The 22,112-nt window shown below is 51.4% G+C and overlaps 2 protein-coding genes across 4 annotated transcripts; one reads left to right on the top strand and one right to left on the bottom strand.

The window, feature by feature from the left end:
* Positions 1-7,162: 7,162 nt before the first annotated feature.
* TMEM176B (transmembrane protein 176B) lies at positions 7,163-15,559 on the bottom strand. Of its 3 annotated transcripts, XM_032305323.1 has the most exons (9): positions 15,475-15,559; positions 15,142-15,337; positions 11,780-11,991; positions 9,987-10,097; positions 9,602-9,658; positions 9,377-9,389; positions 9,159-9,259; positions 8,081-8,200; positions 7,163-7,721 (listed from the first exon to the last, which is right to left on the bottom strand). In XM_032305323.1, exons 3-9 carry the CDS (start codon positions 11,981-11,983, stop codon positions 7,629-7,631), a joined length of 699 nt encoding a protein of 232 aa, XP_032161214.1. In that variant the 5' UTR covers positions 11,984-11,991; positions 15,142-15,337; positions 15,475-15,559; the 3' UTR covers positions 7,163-7,628. The 3 variants fall into 3 exon arrangements, with proteins under 3 accessions (XP_032161214.1, XP_032161212.1, XP_032161213.1); XM_032305321.1 differs by having other exon boundaries at positions 9,159-9,389; XM_032305322.1 differs by having other exon boundaries at positions 9,159-9,389; positions 11,780-11,988.
* On the top strand, positions 15,454-20,176 carry TMEM176A (transmembrane protein 176A). The gene is made up of 8 exons (XM_032305324.1): positions 15,454-15,809; positions 16,529-16,565; positions 16,614-16,835; positions 17,260-17,370; positions 18,444-18,500; positions 18,658-18,879; positions 19,408-19,518; positions 19,879-20,176. Exons 1-8 carry the CDS (start codon positions 15,460-15,462, stop codon positions 19,933-19,935), a joined length of 1,167 nt encoding a protein of 388 aa, XP_032161215.1. The 5' UTR covers positions 15,454-15,459; the 3' UTR covers positions 19,936-20,176.
* The last annotated feature ends 1,936 nt before the right edge of the window (positions 20,177-22,112 follow it).

Below are 22,112 nucleotides of genomic sequence, written 5' to 3'. Positions count from 1 at the left end.
ACAGGAGAGGAGATGAGAATTAACATAACAACATGCAAAAACTGGGAAAAGTTATACTATCTACCACGGACAAAATTTAGCGCTGAAGTTAAGGAGAAGAACGAAGGATGCTTTAATGTACCGCCCGTGAAATGTACATTATTGCAGCCTTTTGGGAAAGCTCTCTGATGACATTTATTGCCTTTTTAAATATTTATATGCTCCCATGAGTGATCCTATCCAAAGACTTCCTCTCATAGCAATAGAAGGTCCGGTCAGTGCAGTCCGCAGCCCGCAGCCATGTTTCCAGGGACAAAAATACAGGAAGTGAAGTCAAAGCTCATCAGGAGGGAGATTGGAAGTATGCTGTGCAGCCATAAAAAGAATGTTAAACAGGGGCGCCTAGGTGGCTTTGTTGGTTAAGTCTCTGCCTTGGCTCAGATCATGATCTGGGGGTCCTGGGATCAAGCCCCAAATGGGGGGGGGAGCCTACATCTCCCTATCCCTTTGTCCCCCACTGCTGATGCTGTCTCTCTCAAATAAATAAATAAAATCTTTTTTTTTTTTTCCAAAGGATGCTAAATGAGCTATTTGGATGTTCTTCATTTCCCTTCTTCTTCTCTTAGGGCCGGTTTTTCTCTCAGCTCATTTAGCCTCTATTTTCCACAAGTACCCGCGCGTCCTAGGCTGTCGCCTGGTCCTTGCGCATGAGGGAGGGGCAGCCTGCATGGACGCTATGCACGTGTATATTTGCATCCATTGCAAAAAATATATACAATCTGTTATGCTACACATATGTTGTTTTAAGAAGATTTACTTTATTTATTTTTTAGAGACAGAAGGAGAGAGAACGGGGAGGGGGATGGGCAGAGGGAGACAGAATCTCAAGCAGACTCCCCGCTTAAAAATAGACAAACTAATAAAATAATACAGAATACACAGTGAATCCCAGTTAATAATGGAATTTAATATATGACAAGGACTCCATATATGATATAGGATAAGGGCTTTAATATATGACACAGGGCTCGATCTCATGACCCTGAGATCATGACCTGAGCCAAAATCAAGAGTCAGACGCCTAACTGACTGAGCCACCCAGGTGGCCCTACACATAAGTTTTTGCAACCCAAATTTGTTCATAAAGGAGCGGTAGTTTAGGGAACTGGTGCCAGTATAAAGTGACAGTCACGTTGGTGGCATATGTGATTTTCTCCCCAGTGTTAGATAACGTTCTATCCCACCAAGTAACAACAATTGAGCAAGTGCCTGGGTTCACTCCCATCTCAGGATGCTTTGAGAGCAGCACCCCAGGGTCTGGGACCTAGAGATTCCCGGACATCAGCTCAAATGCCAGGTCGAGATCTCTGTTTCTCCCCATATTAATTAGAATGGTTTCAACTGCAAGTGACTTAAGCAAGAGATGACTTGTTCTGTCACATACTAAAATGGCAAGGGTCGCTCCTGCTTCAGGCACTGTTACAATACCCCCCGCCGTGGGTTTTTCCCACCTCCACTCTGATTCGACAGCTTGTCTTCATTCTAGAGCCCATAGGGTGGTCTTTGGCAGCTCCAGGAAGACCTCTGGGGTGGCAGTATGGCTGTTACCACTCCAACTCTACAGCCTTCCAGGTTCAAGTTCAGCGTAAAGAGCCAGAGCCTTTTCTGGTAGTCTTTGGGGTACACTCTGATGGGACTAGTTTAGGTGTGTGCACTCCTGAAACCACAAGCATGGTCTGGGGGAAATTTTCTGCGGCTTGGTCCAAGCTTGGGCCACATCCTTTATCCCTGGAACTGAGGCTAAAGCCCCACCGTGAACGCATAGCCAGACAGTGAGGAAAAGAGATCTCCCAAATGGAGAAGGAATGGAAACACGGGGCTGTTCCTAAAAAGGGGGAGAATGAATGCCAAGGCTACTTTGCTATGAGATCCCACACTAACATTAGTCCCTTGGTTCTCAAAAAGCATTTTCCCCACCTCACTACATTTCAAATTTCAACCAAGAAAAGATAGGTACCCTGAGAAAGTTTCCAAACGGTTCTGATGTATCTCCTAGTGGGAGTGCCCTGATCCCACGCTGGAAACCGCAGCCCTACTCAGTGACCACCCAAATACGTGCCATTAATCACAATGCAAATGGAGTGTAAATGGCTCAGACACATCCCGTGCACCGCTGGAAAAAATAATTTGTGCCATTTATTGATTCATCCAACAAATATTTAGAAGGTGTCCTCCCAAGGCTCCCTAATACCACTCCTGTGTATACAAACAGGAGGGTGTGTTTACCATTGCAATTCACTGCTGACTTCCAAACTTATATTTACAGACGACATCAGCCATCCACAGGAGACTGGCCCACTGAATGTGCTCCAAGCTTACACAGAATCTGACCTGTGCTTAAACAGGAAGAGAGCTGACACACACGGCAACACAGGAGGACCTTGAAGCAAGCCAGTCACAGAAGAATAAATATTGTGTGATTCCACTTATATAAGGTACTTAGAGCATAAAATTCACAGAGACTGAAAGTAGAAGGTGGTTACCAGGGGCGACAGGGAAGCGGGGGAGGGGAAGTTAATGTTTAATGGGACAGAGTTTCAGTTGGGGAAGATAAAATGTTCTAGACACACGTGATGGCTGTACGACCGTGGGAATGTGCTTAATGTGACTGAACCTTACATTTAAACATGGTTAAAATGGTAAAAAAAAAAAAAATTACATAAAAATAAATAAATGAAATATCATGAGTCAGTAGCAGAAAACAACCAAGACTTCAAACTCTGGTGTTACTTCCTACAGAAAATACAACAAATAATGCGGGAAGTTTAAAGAAATAAAATAGACCCTCAGCCAGCGTGACTGAGGAACAAGAGAGGGTCCAAAGAGGAGAGAAGGTTTGAAAAAGCCACAACGATAACGTCCAGAAATGTTTAACAAAAATCTAAAATTGAGCAGAAGGTTTAAAATCAGATTATAATAACTAGGGGGTAATGAGTCAATTGGGCAAATAATTATGAAGAAGCTATCCGGAATGCAGCAGGTAGAAACAGAGGTGGAAAGTAAAACAGAAAAGGAACAAGGAGATGGGGAGGCTGCAGTGACAGGTCCAACTCGGCTCTGACCAAGAATTCGGAGGGAATTACAGGGGAGAGTGTAGGAAATGGACCGATCACAGGCGTAACGCAGAGTGTCTCAGGTTTTACCAACAAAAGTGAGGGGGCACCTGGGTGGCCCAGTCAGTTGAGTGTCTGACACTTGGTTTCGGCTCAGGGTCCTGATCTCAGGGTTGTGGGATCGAGCCCTGGTTCCGGCTGCACGCTCAGGATGACGTCTGCTGCAGACTGCCTCTCCCTCTCCCTCTGCCCTCCCCGCTCTGCGTGCATGTGCTCCCTCTCTCTCTCAAGTAAATAAATCTTTAAAAACAAAAGTGTGAATTCTGGGACTCAGAATTCTTTAAAATAATTCCTCAGGAAGAATTTTTTTAAGGGAAAATAGATTCATACACACCCACATTCAGAAGTAAATCTTCAAAACACCAAAGAAAGGGGAAAGATCTTAAAAGCCGTTAGAATCGGTTACATTTTTTAAAAAAAGATTTTATTTATTTTTTTTTTTCAGAGAGAGCAGAAGCACAGAGAGCTGCAGGCCAGACAGGCAGAGGGGGAAGCAGGCTCCCTGCCAAACAAGGAGCCCGATGTGGGACTCCATCCCAGAACCCTGGAATCATGACCTGAGCCAAAGGCAGATGCTTAACCAACACGAGCCACCCAGGCACCCCAGAATTGGTTACGTTTCATTAAAGGAAGAATTGTCTATCCAGTGAAACTATTTCTCTCAAGCTGGGTATAATAAAGAATATTCTGATCAAGATAAAGTGAGAAGGGGCACCTGGGTGGCTCAGTGGGTTAAGCCGCTGCCTTCGGCTCAGGTCATGATCCCAGGGTCCTGGGATCGAGTCCCGCATCAGGCTCTCTGCTAAGCAGGGAGCCTGCTTCCTCCTCTCTCTCTCTCTGCCTGCCTCTATGCCTACTTGTGATCTCTCTCTGTCAAATAAATAAATAAAATCTTCAAAAAAAAAAAAAGATAAAGTGAGAAGGTTTACCACCAAGAGACCTTTACTTTTAAAGTAATTAGAAAGGATATACCTTAAGGAAGAAGAAAAAGCAGTATCAGAAAGAAGCCTAGAATTACGAGAAGAAAAGGAGAGCTTTTGTTCTTAGTAAAAACATGAGCAGATCTAAGCAAACACTGAGTACACACAAAAAAGTAAGACATCTAATCCGAGAGGTTAAAATAATCCAAGACAGAATCTGAAATTTAAGACAAGGAGATCGTATAACAAGGAGCATTCTAAAGGCATTATATTTTTCAGATAGAGAATTATTTGATTAAGTGTACAAGTGGTTTTTTTAAGATACCAACGGGATAAAAATAATTATAATTTAAAAATAATAAAATAAATAATAATAATAAAATAATAATTGATCAAAGATAATAATAAACCAGAAATCCTCATGAAGGGGTGGCCTCTAGAGGGGCTGGGAGAGAAATGAACTCAGTGGGTAAATACCGAAGAAGTTCATAGCAGCCCCTAGCGTTGAAAACGAATAGTTGTGATGTCTCCTTCTTACCTGAGAAGGACTTTTTTAAAATAAGAGTTGACAGTTTCTCCTAAACCTTCATTGCTCATTTTTTATGAACAGTTCTTTGGTTTGGAGTCTCCAGGGCCTTCTTTGCTCGATTTGAGACAATGGGGTTTAACCAGTCAGATATCCAGAAGCATTTCCGAAGAGACTGTGCTTTTCGCAGGGGCAAGAAATAGTGAAGAACACTCCCAGAAGTTTGCCCAACGGCCCCTGCCCTGGGTAGCTAATGGACGGAGGGTGGGGAAATCGCCAGGTGCCTCCCAGACTGAGCAAGGACAGACACCACCCCCGTCACTACATCCGCAGGTTGGAGCTGAGCCAAGAGAGTCCCAACCCGGGCCCTACGGAGGCCCTGCCCTTCACTCCTCGTCCAGGTCCCAGGCCCTCCCCGTCCAGCGGCCCAGTCTATGCCAGAGGGGGAAGTCGAGCTCCAACCAGTGCAGTTTTAAAAATGAACAGCACCGGGTCTTGAACACTAAATGTGAGGCCATTTCCAGGTTATGGAATCTGGAATCTGGTCCTGATGCTAAAGGACCCCATATCCAACAAGAAAATGGGGAGTTGACAAAACACAGTTACAAGCAGGGATTAGAGGGGTGTGTGGGAGGCTCAGGGAATCGAGCCTCTGGCTCTTGATCTCAGCTCAGGTCTTGATCTAGAATTCGAGCCCCGCGTTGGGCTTCAAAACAAAATAAAGCAGTGAGTGATTAGAGAATGAAGCCATTTCCTGTTTATACTCTGGTTTTAAATCCTCCAGCAAATACAGACCGGCTTGGGATTACTTGCCTGACCCCATGTCAGGTTCCGGAGGTTGTTTCCATCTGTATATACACAGTTTCAGCACCAAAATGGAGCCATGCAGACAGACCAATAACTGTGGGCTTTTCTAAGTAAACAAGAGCAGGGGAGAAGGGTTTGGCATCTGATTTCCTACAGAAAAGGACAAGATTCAGAAACTTCCAGGGCTAGTCACGGGATGGGGAGAAAAGGGCCAGAGAGAGGGAGCAGCCCCACCTTCCCTCAGAGACTTAACAACTTTCGGGGGCGGGGGAGGGAGGAAGTTGCCAGACTCCGACATTAAAAGACTATTTCATGAAAAAACATCCAAAAAAACAAAAACAAACAAACAAATTAAACTAAAAAACTACCAAGCTGACATTTATTTACATGACATTTAGTATGAAAAATGAAAAACACTTCTGTCTGATCTGGCCATAAATGGACTGGTTTAGAAACACTGGTGCACAGAAGTTAACAGCATCTACCGAGTTCTTACAAAGAATTAAAACGAAATGATGAAATGCGAGGAGGCTGGTTCCATATCTGAATACACCCAGCAAGTCGGCCACGTGATCATCTCTCCCCACGCTTCTCAAACTGCACTCAGCGCAGGAAGGACCACCTTGTGCATCTTGTGAAAATGGAAATTTTGATTCAGTGGGTCTGGGGTGGGGCAGAGTGTGTATCTCCAGCAAGCTCTCCAAGTTGCCCCAAGTTTCCTATGCCACAGGCCAGCGCATCTGGGACAGATTCACACTTGAGGCTCCCGTCAATCACCCAATAAAACTAGCCACTCCCCCCACCCCCCTGGGGTTCCCAGAAGACCTGGTAGTAAAGCTTTCAGGCTTTGTGGCCCATTCAGTCTCCGTTGAGACTGCTCACCTCTGCCCTTGGAGCGTAGACAGTGTGTGAGCAAATGGCTGTGGTTGTATTTCAATAAAACTTTATTTACAGAAATAAGCGACAGACCAGATTTGACCTTCAGGGTGAAATTTACCAACCCCTTTCCAATACTCTGAACATGCTTCTGGGGCATCTCTGTGGCCTTTTCTTACACAAGCTTATTTACAAACCTCTGTCTACGGACTAAGCAGAGAGGGAGCCCTGGGGAGAGAGACGCAGGCCCCGCGTCCTGAAGGCCCCCACACAGGGCCACGCCTCACTCATTCTAGCGGCTCTGCACCTGCTCAGCACGGCCCCGTGAGGCAGCACCGTGCGGTGGGTGAAGGTGAGGGCTCGGGGGCAGGCTGCCTGGATTTGAAGACCAGTTCTTCCCCCGTGGTCTGCCAAGCAGGGATAAACCCTACCTCACGGAGATTTCATGAAGCCACACGGAGATGCTAGCCTGTCGACGGTGTTGGAATCAGAAGGAAAAAAAAAAGCCAGAATAACAATCATTTGTTAATTCTAAAGACCACAACCTGCTTTCTTACCCTTCAGAAATGCTTTTATCTGTATATGTATAGTATATATTAATAGAGGTATAAAGGAAATGAAAAACGTTTTTTAAATTCTTCATATCATTTAAAAAGAAAGTGAAGGATAATGCGGGGGTGTGTGAGAATGTGTGTTTGTGCGTGTGTGCATGTGTGCAGTTGTAGAGAGCGAATAAACTCTACCGTAGGAAGGGGGGGGGGAGCGAGAGGAGAGAGCAAACAGTCTTGTTTTATGCCTCACATAGTTCTATAACCCCCGCCCAGAAAGTTATAGTCAAAATTACAGATGCTTAAAGACACTCTCAGCAGGCAAAAAGGTTCTCAGTGTATGAGAGTTACTTTCACTTTACTTTGAACACAAGGAAATCGTAAGAAGGAAGTTTGCCCCTTGGGATGTAGAGTGGAACATAATTACATTTAGTCTCACTGGGACCTTGTTTCCACGTCGCAAACTGGCCCACGTTTAAAGCCAAACATATCAGCACAGAGAAAGGCATTTTCATGGCACACCATGAGCAGAAGCAAGGGAGACCGCCTCTTTTCTGGCCAAAATTATTTTTTCTGTTGTTTCTGTTTAATCAGCATCGGAGAAAAGGTGACAACACCTGTTCCTTGAATTGAGGCCATTGGCGTGGGAAGAGGAGGAGGTTGGAACAGTGGCCAAAGGACAGGCAGGTGCGAGGGGCAGGGCACTGAGGAGTCATGGGGAGGGCACTTTGTCCTCTCCAGAGGCCCTGGGCTACGCTGGCCGGGGGCATGCGGAGGCCCAGGCAGGCTCTGCAGCAGCTCATAGGATGATGGTAGCCACAGTCTTCTCCTTGGCAGGGGAGGAAGGCACTGAGTTTTCCCCCAATAGCTTTTTCTCTGACCCTTCCTCATTCTGAAAACAAAAACAAAAACAAAAACAGGGGAAATCAATCATTGCTGGATAAAAGATGGGGCCTAGTTAGCTTCGTAGAACTTGAAATCAGGTAAAAGAAAGAAGGAGGGGAAGGAAAAGGTATAGAGGAGGGGGAGCTACCCAGAGGTCTGGGACAGGAAGTCCAAAGGAGGTCCTGAAGGGGCGGAGGGCAGCAGCTAACCCCAACACGTTGAAAGCACATGCTCCCCAAATGGCAAAGGACACAGCTGAGTGCTGGAAAGAAGCCGAGTGATGCTCCTGGCCCTGATGTCCCTCCCTGTCCCCAGAGCTTCACCAAACAAACCCATTCTTTCCCGGGCCCCTCCCCGACAGCTCACCAGGGGCCGGGAGCTCTGGCCACACAAGCTTCGAAGCCCCATGCTCAGGGAAGCCAAAGGTATGATCAGTTGCAGGACACAGACAGCCAGGAGCAGAGCACGGATGCCTAGGAACAAATCCTGGAGATGCAGGAAGCAAAACGACACAGTCAGGAGTCTGCTCCTCTGAGTCTGCTCTTGCTACCACCTTACCAACCCAGCCAGGTACCAGACTCTGTCCAACTGACCACTTCCCACCGAAGCAGATGGCGTTTTCCAACCATGGGGCAGCCATAGCGTCTACCCCATTGACTTGTCTGCCATGTGACCTGACCACACCCTGTGAAGAGCTGGGTCTACTTCTCCACCCTTAGAATCTGGAACAGCCTGTAACTGTTTTGCACAACAAAAAGGTACACTGGGGGTGACACTAAGCCAGTCATAGCGGTAGCCTCTCATTGGCCTGGTGGCTTCCATTTCCCACCTACTGAAATATTCGCAGTGAGAGACTTCCTGTTAGAACCTAGTTGCGATGCCCTGAGAAGCCCAAGCCAGATGGAGAAGCCATCGTAGGCTCTCTGGTGGACAGCCTCAGCTGAGCTCCCAGCCATGTGAGCACCATCTTGGACATCCCGCCATCTTGAAGATCCGACCTGATCAAGCTCTCAGATGGCCTAACCCCTCCACCCCCACCACTGACGTCTGACTACAACTGCATGAGAAAACCCAAGGGAAGACTGCTTTGAACCCAGCCAGCCCACAGACTGGGAGAAGTAATGATACATGATGGTCCTCAGCCACAGCATGTTGGGTGTTGTGTTATGCAGCAGTACGTAACTAGGACAGCCGCACACCGGAAAAGATAGAAGGATGTTCTGTGACATCCTCACTAACTGCTCTTTGCACATCATCTCCTTTGAGTCAGAAATTCTTATGCCATGAGGGTCTGAGAAATATCTCCAGCTTAAGTTAAAACCTCCTGAACCACAGACTAGGATGAGGCCCACACTCCAAGAATCTACATCTCTGCCTGCCAGTGCCCCAGCTCCTTGGGAACAGACCGTGTGTGGGTCCCTGGAAGACTGGACCCCGTTCTCACCATCAGCATCTGCATGTAGGCTCTGCAACTGTCTTCATCCCGCCATGATGTGCGAGTCCTTTGCCACCTCTCTTTGTACCCGGCAGTCGTGTTGGGAAGATCTGGGGAGTCACAGGCGGAGTCGATGTAAATGAAACCATCACTTGGCATGGTCAGGCTGTTCACACAGAGGACAAGGACAGCCACGGCTGTGGCGACACTGGCCAGGGTCAGCAGACCTGATGCACAGCCCTAGAAAGACAAAGTGCAGGGTACAGAACCTCCTTAATGAGAGCCGCGAGGTCCTGGCCCCAAACCTGTCTCTTCTTCCTCACTTCCTGCCCCAGGAAACCCTCCCCAGTCCTCCAGATAAGATCCTGAGACATTACGAACCAAAGGGAAGAAAACAGAAAAATAGAGCCGAAAAACAGAATAGGAGGGGGCAGAGGACACCCAAGACTCACGGAGAGTTTGCCCCGGTGCTTCTCATGGACGAGGGTTCCAGCTCCTGCTACAATAGCCTGAAGAGAGAAAATGCCGGAAAAGGCTTCTAGTTGACTCTCCTGAAGCGACCACCCCACCCCTTCCCAGGACAGCCGATTCGAAGCAGGATCCAAGGGACTGGCAAAGACACGGAGCACATGGACAGGACGCCGTCTCAGCTGCCCTGCCCGCCCAGCCTGGCCTGCAGAAGGGAGCAGCAGGGATTTGCTCGCCCCTTAAGGCTGCTTCCTCATGGCAAAGGGCATTCGGATCCAGGTCTTTGGTTTCTTCCCCAAATCCCTGCCCCAGATCCCTTGCCCAGAACCACTTGCCTGACACCAGGCTTACAGCCCCTTCCTCACTCACCACAGACCCCGCCCAGAAGGCACAGCCAGAGGCACGCAGCTTAGTCCAGGGCCCGAAGGAGAGCAGCACCCCCAGAGCACAGCTCACAGCGCCCAGCAGGGTCTGGATCACCTGCAAGACAGAGTGAGAAGCCAACTCCCTTCCCCCCAACCCAGACGCCCCAGGACAGGCCACCCAGCTCCCGCCTAGCTGGCTGCCCTCTCCTTTTCCTGTCTTGACCTCTCTGCACCTCTGATTATGGAAGGTTCCGTCGCCTTCACATCCACGAAGCAGCGTGTCATGGCTCTCTTCCCCTCCCTCTGACATGACTGGCTTTTTATCATGACTTTTTCCTCACTTCCACTCTTGGTCATCCCACTGGAGGAGTCCCACTTTTTTCTCCTCGTCCCCCCTTAAGAATCCCACCATCTTGTCCAGGAGAAGCCGAGAGGACCCCTTTCAAGAAGGAGGGCCAGCGGGCGGCCTTCAGGGCTCGTCAGCTCCAAGGTCCCTTCACCTTTCAAGCCACAGGTACTCTTCGGGGACGGCCACCAGCCCTCGGTGAAGCAGGCAGTGAATGCAACAGCCATTTCCACCCAATGCAGCTTCCCATGAAGAGGCCGTTGCTGCTCCCGAGCTCCCTGCGGGCCCTCGTCAGGCCTGCGTCAGGATCTGGTGGCTCCCCTTGCCCAATCTTGCTCCCTCCTTTCTCATTCCTACGTGTGACCCTCCAACAGACCTTTGGCACATTTAACCCTGACTCACGTCTGCTTCCTGGAGAACCCGGCTGTCATTCCCTCTTGGCGGCCACCACCTGCTCAGCCCACCAGCACCTCAGATCTGTCACATCCAAGCTCCTCTCCTTGCCCGCACTTCCAGTGTCTGCCTTGCCCGCCTCCCAGGCCCTCAGGCTCCTGGTCCCCGACATGCCAACCTCACCGTGTTCTTGGATTCCTCTCCCTCCTGTACCCCAAGCCCACTCACCCCCAGGTCATGGAGATGTCATCTGCCGATGACGGAGACTCCTCTCTCTCCTTGTCATTTCTGCTGGGCCTGGCCAGGCGCAGACCCTCCACCCTTCTTCCCTGGGCCCCTCCTGGCCGGGAGGCAGGTTCGTAAACAGGGAGGCAGCCTTCCCACCTCGGACGCTGATTCGGGACGCTTCTCGCCTTGTCAGTCAAGACTCTGAGCAGTAGGGCCCTGGGCTGCATTTCCAGTCCGATCTGCCCTGAGTCCCATTCTCTTCACTCTGAAAGAACTTGCGCAGTGCTTTCTGGCTCCTTCCCCCCTGCTCCTGCCACTTTTCTCGACCTGGCCTTCCTTTTCTTCCATCCTTCACCTCTATCTGGCTACACCTACTCTTCGTCCACACAAGTCTGGCTCAGATGCCAACTGCCGCAGGTCGAACCCTAGGAATGTTACCTGCTCTACCTTTCATTCTAGGCATGTGTATGGTGGTGTGATCCCTTCTGACGGATGCTGAGCTCTTTTAGGCTAGAGCCTAAGGACTCTCTGTAGTTTTCCCCGAAGTGCCTATAATATTGTCGCGCATCTGCGGGCCCTCAGTCCACCAGGGTTCCATGAAACTCCGCGAACAGCCACCCGTCCCCCACCTCCGACCGGGACCCCCCCACTGTACCAACGAAGAGTCCCATCGTCCTTTTCCATCTACATGGGTGGGGCAACCTACCAAAACTTTCTTTTCCCAAAAAAGATGAGATACAAACAGTAAGTTCTCATGAGGAATCAACCCACTTTTTTTTTCATCCCGTTGAAGGGGAGTCACCGCCCTCTGTAGCGCCCACCCCTCTTACCCCCAGTGTCAGCTGCCCGTAGCTCATCCTGGCCTTGGAGGGGGCCGTGTCCCGAGGGTGAGAAAAGACGTCCTTCAGGGAAGCCCCAGCTTTTAACAGTTGAGCCAAAGCTGATTCCTGGTGGACGTGGATGTTGATGTGGCTGCGCTGGGACAGCGTAGAGGCCACATCGACCCCGTTCACGGTCACCACGCTTTGGGGCATCCTGCCTGCTGGGAAGAAGATGTACAAAAGCGAGGTCTGGGAAGCAGCGAAGATAAAAAGGAATATGTTGCATGAGTAAAGGGAGAGAACAGTCCCTTGTCAAGATCCAAAGGGTCTTCCCAGAGCAGGTGGCAGTGTCACAGCGGCCTTAATCTGGGATGCAAGCCCAAGTCACCTCCAGAGTTCTTTACCACATATATTCCTGGACCTCTCCCCAGAACGGTCTGACACAGTCTGTCTAAGTCTCAGGTTGGGCAAGGAAAGGAATCTGAATTAGTTCAGGGACTTAGTATATATATTTATGCATAATACTTCCATATGGTTAAAAAATTCAAAAGATACAAAGGGACAGACCTTTAAAACGCTCCCTCCCATCTTTCCTTCCCAGTCACCTCGTTTCCTTCTAGTTGGAAACGGAAGTTATCATTTTTTACATATCCTACAATGACATTTTTTGTATAGGAAAGCACATAAAATATAATCTCCTCCCCCCTTTCCCACAAAGAGCAGGAGACTAAACACACCATCTACACAATGATTTGTTCACCGAACTATGTTTTGAAGATAATTGTACATCAGTCCATAGAATGCTTTCTCACTCATGTGTCTGGCTGCGCAGCATTCCATTATCAGAATGCATCAGGATTGTTCCCAGCAGGCTCTTATTTTTTTTTAAGATTTTATTTATTTATTTGAGAGAGAGAAGAGAGAGAGAGAGCATAAACAGGGGGAGTGACAGAGGGGGAGAGAGAGAAGCAGGCTCCCCTCAGAGCAGGAAGCTCAATGTGAGGCTTCATCCCAGGCCCATGGGATCTTGACCCGAGCCGAAGGCAGAGGCTTAACCGAGCCACCCAGGTGCCCCTCAGTCAGCCCCTATTGACAGACATCGATTTCCTCTTGCAAACAATGGGGAATCACCAGGTCAATGGGAACATGCATGTGTCATTTTAATAGATACCGCCCTGTGTGGGGCTACCCCATGCCATCCACAAGCAGAAGCAAGGTCAAAGCACGTCCACTGCCCCTCTCCATGGCCAGCAGGAGGTGTCAGCAAATTTTTAAATCTTTTTCTTTTTCTTTTTCTTTTTTTTTAAAGATTTTATTTATTTATTTGACAGAGAGAGATCACAAGTAGGCAGAGAGGCAGGCAGAGAGAGATAGGGAAGCAGGTTCCCCACTGAGCAGGGACCCCAATGCGGGACTCGATCCCAGGACCCTGAGATCATGACCCGAGCCGAAGGCAGCGGCTTAACCCACTGAGCCACCCAGGTGCCCCTTTTTAATCTTTTTCAAATGTCTATCAGGAAAATTACATCTTATTATTTTAAACTGATTTTAATCAGTTTTATGCAGCAAAATGCCCCCTTTTCAGGGGGCATCTCAGTGAGGTTTAACAAATTCATACATTCGTACAACCCCAACCGCCGTCACGGTAGAGAACATTTCCATACGCAAAAAATTCCATAATGTTCTGTCCCCAGTAAACCCCTCGACCTCTGGCCCAAGGCAACCACTGATCTGCTTTCTGTGACTATCCCAGTATCGTTTCAATCCGTAGTTGTCTTACGATGAGTGATACTGGACTGGTCATCTTTTCATATGTTTAAGACACTGTTTTTTCCTTCTTTTGTGCGCTCTCTGTTCGTAGCCAAGTCCTTCTTGTTTTACTGCTATGTTTTGTATAGGATCTCGGGTATTTGAAAAATTATCATCTGTGACAGGATTTCCAGATATTTCTTTACAACTTGTGATCTATTTTCTAGTTAACCAGTTTCCATCTTTATTCTGATTTCTGGGTTTTATATCATACTTAAAAAGGACTTTCCCACATCAAGATTATAAAATAATTCTTCCCTGTTTTCTTTCAAGTAGTGTTATGCTTTCGGTTTTCACATTTAAATGTTGATCCATCTGGGGTTTATCTTGTAAGTTGGAAGGTACAGATCCAAGTTGCTGTGGGGTTTCTTTCCCCAGATGGTTAACTTCTGAAGGGTATGTTCTGTTCGAGGAATATATTATCTTTCTCCTACTGCTTTAAAATGTTCTCCTGAGCAAAACCAAAATTCTCCTGGGAATTCAGATCTATTCTAGTCATTATATTCTATTGTTGAGTGTGGTGAGTTAGGTACCATCACCACGATTTTAATGACGAGGATGGAGTTTAATATTTAATTGAACTATTTCATGACCCTCCGTGTTATTTTTTCTTTTATTGCCTTTTTTTGCTAGGTTACGTCTCCATATGCACTTTGGAATCAACTTGCCCAGCCCCAAAAGCAATCCTCCGCGGTGATGCTAATGGGCGCTCTCCTTCAGCATCCCGGATGGAAATCATGACATTGTAACAATTCTAACATCAGCAAGATGGCGACCCTACAGCCTTCCCTTTTATTCTGCGTCCTTCAGAGCAGTGTCATTCTTGTACCCACCTGGGCACAGTAGTACTCGAAAGGCCGAGTATAAAGCACAGGTGTTGGACAATTCTGCAGATGCACAAGTAGGTTCAGATTTCTTCACTGATACACTCAAGGATGTGTGCCTTGGGTCAGCCGGATCTCCCCCTTGGGCCCCAGGAGCCAGCACCATGGGGCAGCCCTGAATGTGCCTTGGGCTCCAGCTCCCTAAGCCCCTGGGCACCACCGCTTCCCCCACCACACTCCAACCCAGGCTCAGCCAAGCCCCCTGCTTGTCTGCTGGACCAGGCCGGTCCCATGAGGACTCTCCCCCCATGCCCTCTGGGCTTCACGGTGTGAGGCTTGTCCCTGCTGCTCTGGCCATTCTCTCTGCCCTGCTCTTCCCAGTGCTTCTGGGGCTGGGGAGAGAGGAGCAGGACCCGTGCCACAGCGGGGCCCTCCACCTTTCAGCTCCACTCTGGAGGAGCTCTCGCCACCCAGCCGCCTGAGCATCAGCCATTGCACTGGGCAGGCCCGATGAGGCTTGTGCAGCCAAACACATGCCCCCCACCCAGGTCACACCCTGTTGAGGGCATCCCTCCGCACCCCTAGCAAGTCCCGTGGGAACTGGGAATGAGGAGAGAGCAGCATCCTGGGAGATAGGACGGGGGCTTTGGGGACTGGCCTTGGAGACTCCTCAAGAGAGCAAGGTCCAATGGTGAGAGTCTCCTGGGAAGGGGCCACCTGGCCAGGGGCCCTGCTCACCTGCTGTCCTCTGGGAGCCTCAGCAGAGCAGGACTGGGAGGATCCACCCGCAGCTGAGGACCCGTAGTTGGGAAAGAGAAGAGTAGAGGGAAGGCGTGGAGGGAGGAAGGTCTGACCTTCAGCTTTGCAACTTCCCAGAAAACAGCTGGGGCAACAGGGCCCCTCTAGGGGGATTCCGTCTTGAGTTATAACCAGGCTGGTGAGAAAGGCAGAGTGCATGCATGTGAGTACACACACACACACGCACGCACGCACGCACGCACTCCGACTGACTCTCACAACACAGATGGGGCCCCCACCCACAGCAGCCGCAGACCCATGCTCAGAAAGTACCTGCCCAAGCGGTCATGGGGGAGAAGACAGCTTCCGGGCTCTCCCAGGGCTCCTCAGCTTTGTGGGCTCCCGGGCCCCCCACCTCTCATGCACGCTCTAGGCTGGACCCCAGGGATGGGCAGGCAGCTGGAAACCCCCCCCACAGGGGCCCCTCTGCCAGGCTGTCTTCTCGAAAGGATGCTGAGGTTCACCACGCCCCGCTCCGACCCTGCGCTTCTGGTGTTGCACCAACCTCCTCCTCCATCCGCTGGGTTTCCAGCTCCAGCCAGCCCAGCCCAGCCCAGCCGGCCATCCCTGCAGGCGCACTCACCCGCAGGGGCTCCTAAGGAGAGCAGGTGAGGCGGGTGACAGCCAGGCAGGCCTTTTCCAGGACCCCTCCTCACTGGACTCCCCACCCAACCCCTCACAGGCCACCAAAGCCTGGCCCAGAACTTGCTGGGGAGGGAGGGAGGGACCAACTGCCAGTGGAGAATGGACTCCGGGAAGCCGGCAGGAGCAGAGGCCGGTGTGTCCCTGCTTGATGCCCAGTCCGCCTGGCCTTGCCCTCCATCTGCACCCGCAGCGCGTCCCTTCATTGTTGGGGGGAGCGGGGGGCGGCAACTTGAATGGGCAGAGCCGTGACTCTTGGTGGACAGGGAGGTATTTAGGGGCTGAGGGGTGTCCGCAGGCCCATCGGCAGAGTAGCTGCAGCAACAGGACCTGGGGCCCTGGGGTTCAGCAGCGCGGCCCTGGGGTTCAGCCCCATAGCGGGATGCCTCAGGGTAGGGATGGGGATGGCGGGCTGGCGGAAGAGGGAGGAGAGGTGAGGACTGCGGGGCGCTGCTTCGGCGGGACCCTGACGCGGGGGGAGGATGAGACCTGGGGGAGGCTCCAGCGGGCTTGGCCGTCGCAACAGCACCAGCAGAGCCAGGCCGTCCTGACCCAACACCCTTGAGAAAGGGCCGGCAACGTTGTTCTGTGACAGGGACCCCCCCACCGGCTTCGAAGGCCAATGGGATCTTTGAACACGTCCGCCGGCTTTCCCTCGCTGTGCCTCTCCCTTCCTCTCTCTCAGGCAGGTGTCCGCACGCATGGCGACAGCTGACACACGCGTGGAGACAGCTGACACACGCGTGGAGACAGCTGACACACGCGTGGAGACAGCTGACACACGCGTGGAGACAGCTGACACACGCGTGGAGACAGCCGACCGTGGTGAGGCGGCCCCTGAGGCCCCAGAGCCCACCCGCATCGACGTGCACATCCACCAGGAGTCGGCTCTGGCCACGCTCCTGATCCGCGCCTGCTCCCAGCTTCGGTCCCCCACCCCGGACGCCGTCTCCCGGACCGGGGGCCGGAGCCGGCTGCTGGTGGCCTCCTGGGTGAGTAGGGGCCCAGAAGGGCCCTCAGGCTCCCTGTGTCAGGGAAAGAGGACCCTGCTTCTGCTGTGCACATCCATGGCCAGCCTCTCTGAACTGGAAGCTCAGCCAGTTTTCTCTTCTTAGAAATCCGGATCGCCTGTGCTCCGTTTCCAGCTCTTTTACTCACTCACTGTCCTTCTCAGTGAAAGCTGACGGAGGGTGGGCTTTGGGCTGGGAGGGTGCAGGAGAGCCGTGGCCATTTAAAGTCCTACGCGGTGGAGCCCTGAGCCACCCTCTCCCTCTGCCTGACCCAGTGTGGGCTGCTCCCCCTCCCCCGTCCCCTCCCCCCTCTCTCTCTCTCGTGGTTCCAGCTGTTCACACCTGAGGTGGCTCCTGGGCCCAGGAGTCTGGGAGCCACAACCTCCGGCTCGTCATCTCTCTCCAGGTGGTACAGATCGCGCTGGGGGTGCTGAGCGGCGCCCTGGGAGGCTTCCTCTACTTCTTCCACTTCTGCACCTTGCGTGGCTCCGGAGCTGCCCTCTGGACAGGGGCTGTGGTGAGTCGGGCAGGTGGATGGTGGACAGGCCAAGAAGGGGCAGATTCGCCTCCAGTCGGAGGGGACAGACCATCACCGTCATCACCAGGATACTCTAAAAGGTGTCCCTAGTCGAAAAGCCCCGAAGTTATTGAGGCTGATTCCCTGTTTCTACAGATGAGAAAATAGCCAAGGGAAACGGTGGTCTGACCAAAGTCACCTGGCCAGCGGTCATGGTTTCCCGCCAGCCTGGCCGCCTCCCCACCATGTTCAGCAGCAAACATCAACCAAAGACCTGGGACCCAGCTCATTTCCAGACACTTGCCCTGAGTTGGGCAGGCAGAACGTACTGGAGTGTGTATACTCTACAAGACGAGGGCAACTCCTGGTCATTTCCCACCGTCCTCTGCGGGTCCTCCACGTGCGGGGAATCCAATGGGTGCCACGGAACAACAGTGGCAAACGTTTACAGATGCGTGTGTGCGATCTACAAGAGGGGCTCGGGGGCAGGTCGTGGTAGCACCGAGAGGCCCTTCGGCACACCCGCACTCACGGCATATTGATGGAGAGAAGAGCCAGAATAATCGTCCTCGTCCCCCCAATGGCAAAACACTCAGATTAGTTCTAGCATCGCCAAATGGGATTCAAACCTGTCCATCCTCCAGGATGCCCCAGACGTCCTGTTCTGTCAGCCCGGGTGGCGGGCACTGCCGGACAGGCGCCTGGACCGGAGGCCACCCACAGACCCATCCTGCACAGAGAGCTTCTCCAACAACCTAGGGCTTCTGCGCCCCCATCGGAACCCCCATAAAGCACCATTGCTTTAAAAGAACAGTTTTGGAGAAGGGAAGAAGGGAAGGAAGGCTCCTCGATGTCACTAAATCAGAGGGTCCTGACGCCTCAGGAGTTTGACCCAGGCCTACCTACAGACAACAAAGCTTAGCTCAAAACCTTAGGTTCACATGGAGTGTCCCCAGGAAGGATGGGCCGATGGTTGGCTCTGTCTGTGGGGGTTACTGAGGGAAACGGAATCAGACTGCTGGAGGGCTTGCGTCCCCTGTGCTAGCCCCGGTCCTGCTTCCCTCTCTCCCCAGGCTGTGCTGGCTGGAGCTGTCGCCTTCATTTACGAGAAACGGGGCGGCATCTACTGGGTGAGTTTGGGGCGGGACGCCAGGCCCAGAAGCTGGAGGCCCAGAAGCTGGAGGCCACCCCAGCCCAGCCTCCTGCCCGGAGCGTGCCCGTCTCTCCTCGGCTGGGCTCCTGGAGACGGAGCCTCCCAGGTCTCACTCTGCCTTCTCTCCTCACCAGGCCTTGCTAAAGACCCTGCTCGCCCTGGCAACTTTCGCCACGTCCATTGCCGCCGTCGCCATTGGGGCTCGTTATTTCCACGAGTACAAGTTTCATTTTAGAGACTATATCTGTCAGGTCTCCTCAACGGGTTTGTCCTGGGGCGCTGCGCCCTGGACCACTCCAAGTCCAGAAGAAACCAGAAGACTGCACCTGTGCCTTTCCTACCTGAGCATGCTGAAGGTCGGTGGGGGGTGGGCGGAGGAAGGGGCGCAGCAGGCTCTGGGCGGGGAGGGCCAAGATGCGAGAGCAAGGCCGGGTCCCCTGTTGCACACACCCAGCTAGACTACTGTCACCGCAGCTGCGGCACTGAACAGACCGGAAACAGTCCCCGTGATTGGGGGTGTTCCAGACTCGTGGGACACACAAACCCTGAAATGATCATAAATGAACCAGCGCTGCAGGGGTGCACAGTGCTACGGAGGGATTACTGCACATCCTTCCTGGGTCCTCTCCAGCCTCGGGGCTGCTGGGGCACCGATTCATAGCCCGAGCGCATCTCTGTTCCGAGGAGGACGCCGAGGCCTGAGAGGAGGGGTTTCTGGCTGCTCTCTGTGTGCTGGACTCGTGCACACCCCCTCCCTCATGCACGGCTCCTTCCTCAGCCCGGCCAGAAGCTACGGGTGTTAGGATGAAGCAGGGGGAGGCGCTGTGCTGGAAATGAGGGAGAGCACAGAGCAGATGGCACAGTGACTGGCCCTCTGTCCCCAGGCCCTGTTCATAAGCTTTCAGGCCATGCTGTTGGGTGTCTGGGTTCTGCTGTTTCTGGCATCTCTGGTCCCCCTCTGTCTGTACTGCTGGAGAAGGTCCCAAAGTAAGAAGGTGAGTCCCTAAAGTTTGTGTCTATATATTGGGCAGCAGGGGTGTCCAGAGGAGCAGAGATGGACAAGATGTGGCTTGGGGAGGGAAAAGGACCCTTATAGTGAGTCCCAAGGGGCATCGTGTCTGTCTTTCTACCCCAGTGGGGGCCTGGCCCAGAGAACCCCTGTCCCTGACCAAGTGGCCTCCTAGGACTAAGACCCCCAGGAAGCCAGGAAAGTCTGTATCCATGCGGGGCCATTGGGGGTATTGGCATCAGGTACCCTGAGGCTAGTGCTAATCTAGCTCCAGAACGAAGCTGCTCTGGAGGAAAGAATTTGCACCTCCTCTCCCCACGCTATCTTGCCCCTCTGCATCCCTTAGGAAACAGACCAGAAAAAACTGCTGGGAGTGAGGGAAACCCAGCTGTGCTTCTCCTGAGTGTCCATGCCTGGTGTCTCCCTGGACTAGGCATCCCTGCCTCTGGCTCCTGGGAGAAGGACCGGTCTGGGGAAGGAGCCTGCACTAGCTCCGCTTGTCCTTCCGCCACCCCACCCCGGCCATGGCCACGGCCACCAATCGTGATACGAGTCTTGCTCATTTCTGGCTCACCTTCACCATCCCACCCTGCTTCACAGCCCCTCATGAGCAGCGATGACAATAAACTGTCTTGTTTCTCACAGCTTCTTGCTTAGTTATTCCAGGGACTTCTCTTGGCTGGGCAAGGCGGTGGGTCGGGGGAGTCAGCGCAAATCTACCAAGGTCCTCCATCTCCCAGTCCCCCATCTGGGTTTGGAGTTGCCAACCTTGAAAGTAAACTCTCCTGGAGGCTGGTTCTGGGACTGGAGGTCCAAATGCCCGGGCAGAAGGTGAAAGGGAGCAGGACTCTAAGCCCCTCTGCCTACAATTCAGATGTAAGAGACTGAACGCAGGGCAAACTGAGAATTGGACTTTTGTTGTTGTTGTTGTTTGTAAATAGTGAGAAATAGATGACATAAAGCCGTCACTTTGGAAATTATTTGTTAAAGACAGACAATGACATAGAAACCCTGAATTTGTTCCATGAGAAAGTACCCACAACTGCCAGACACAGCACAATTCATGTAGGTTTAAGTTCATGGCTAATTTGAATAGGCCCCCATAGAAGCAGGAGCATGAATTCAGAGTGCTGAGTCCTGAAATTCGTATCCACCTGCTTGGGAGTCCCGCAGTCACGCACACACTCGGTGTTCCACTGGAAGGATCCATAGGACTCTGTGTGGGGTTGTAGTCACAGCTACATTTAGCCACAGCAGTGTCAGCAAGGGACGAAGGCATATTGGGTGGACTCTGGAGGAATCTGGGCTCAGGTGTCCTACGTCCTCCCACCACTGAGACCACATAGTAACACTGTTCAAAGGTGGGGAAAAGATAGTAAAGTTTCCCCAAACTGAGAAGCACTTTGAGACCAGAAAACAAAGAGGCCACTCCATTGAATTTATATAGAGTTTTATTGGGGTTCAGGGATGGGTGGGGGTGGGGGTGGGGGGTCCCTGGCAGCTGCAGAGTTACTCTCCTCAGTGTCCAGACCTTAGTCCACAGATTTTGCACAGTGATCACACATGAAGGAGGGCACTGTCGTGAGATCAAAGGGTTCACGTGCACATCAGACAGCTTGCGTGTTCCTAATTACAGCAACCCTTTGTTAAAGCTTGTGACACTCCTGTGCATCAGAAAAGGGAAAGACTGTGTTATCTCTAACAGATAGGGGATCTTCAAAACAAGCCTCCCCCCATCCCGACCTTGGCCAGTATTTCTAATCTAGCAAACATGAACAGGATGTGGGGGAGGGGCTCAAGGACGAAGCAGTATTGTCAGCACTCCTACAAACATATATGCAGTGTTTCTGCTCAGGGAAGGACACTGAAGACCCAGAACCCAGGGTTTTTACTGGAGGCTGGTCACATAGGCACTTTCTTCACCTGCACAACCAACACAGATTCTCAGAAGAAAAGCAAGTGTCCACCTGAAATCACATTGTGTGTAAGTCTAGGCAAGCAGATTTGGTGCAATTCAGTGCTGCAAGCACACAACAAAAAACTTATCAGCATAAGAACATTCCAAAAGCCAAATTCTGAGAAGGCAGACAAGAGCCAGCCCTCCAAGCAGGGCCCAGTAAAGAGCAGCCTTTGTGTTAATGCTTTCCTGCTCACTGCTCTGGAGGTGTCTGTCAAATTCTGTAACCCAAAACTTTATTTAATAACCACGCTGAAGAGGTGCCTGGGTGGCTCAGTCATTAAGTGTCTGCCTTCAACTCAGGTCATGATCCCAGAGTCCTAGGATCAAGCCCCACATTGGGCTCCTTGCTCATCAGGAAGCATGCTTCTCCCTCTCCCACTCCCCCTGCTTGTGTTCCTTCTCTCACTGTGTCTCTCTCTGTCAAATAAATAAAATCTTTCAAAAAAAAAAAAAGGCAATTAAAGTATTGGCAAAAATAAGAGCTCAGCAAAAAATTATCGGACAGATTTTTTAATCCCAAAGTGAACCTCCAGAATCCAATGTTACAGTAATTAAAATAACCCCCCCCCCCCCAGTAAACAGATTAGACATAGCTGCAGAGAGAAATAGTAAATTGGAAA

Source organism: Mustela erminea, chromosome 11, assembly GCF_009829155.1.
Source record: "Mustela erminea isolate mMusErm1 chromosome 11, mMusErm1.Pri, whole genome shotgun sequence".
NCBI lineage: Eukaryota > Metazoa > Chordata > Mammalia > Carnivora > Mustelidae > Mustela > Mustela erminea.
Note: the sequence above shows the minus strand (reverse complement) of the source record. Positions and strands in the feature narration are given on the sequence as shown.

Bases quoted from the DNA above. Each gene is read 5' to 3' on its own strand.
- TMEM176B (XM_032305321.1), bottom strand. From the start codon at position 11,983: ATGCCCCAAAGCGTGGTGACCGTGAACGGGGTCGATGTGGCCTCTACG. The intron at 9,659-9,986 runs GTGAGTGAGGAA...TTCTCTCTTCAG, and splicing joins CCTTCTGGGCGGGGTCTGTG to GCTATTGTAGCAGGAGCTGG. The intron at 7,722-8,080 runs GTGAGCTGTCGG...TTTTGTTTTCAG, and splicing joins GCCAGAGCTCCCGGCCCCTG to AATGAGGAAGGGTCAGAGAA.
- TMEM176A (XM_032305324.1), top strand. From the start codon at position 15,460: ATGCTCAGAAAGTACCTGCCCAAGCGGTCATGGGGGAGAAGACAGCTT. The intron at 15,810-16,528 runs GTGAGGCGGGTG...CCTCTCTCTCAG, and splicing joins GGGGCTCCTAAGGAGAGCAG to GCAGGTGTCCGCACGCATGG. The intron at 19,519-19,878 runs GTGAGTCCCTAA...TGCATCCCTTAG, and splicing joins GAAGGTCCCAAAGTAAGAAG to GAAACAGACCAGAAAAAACT.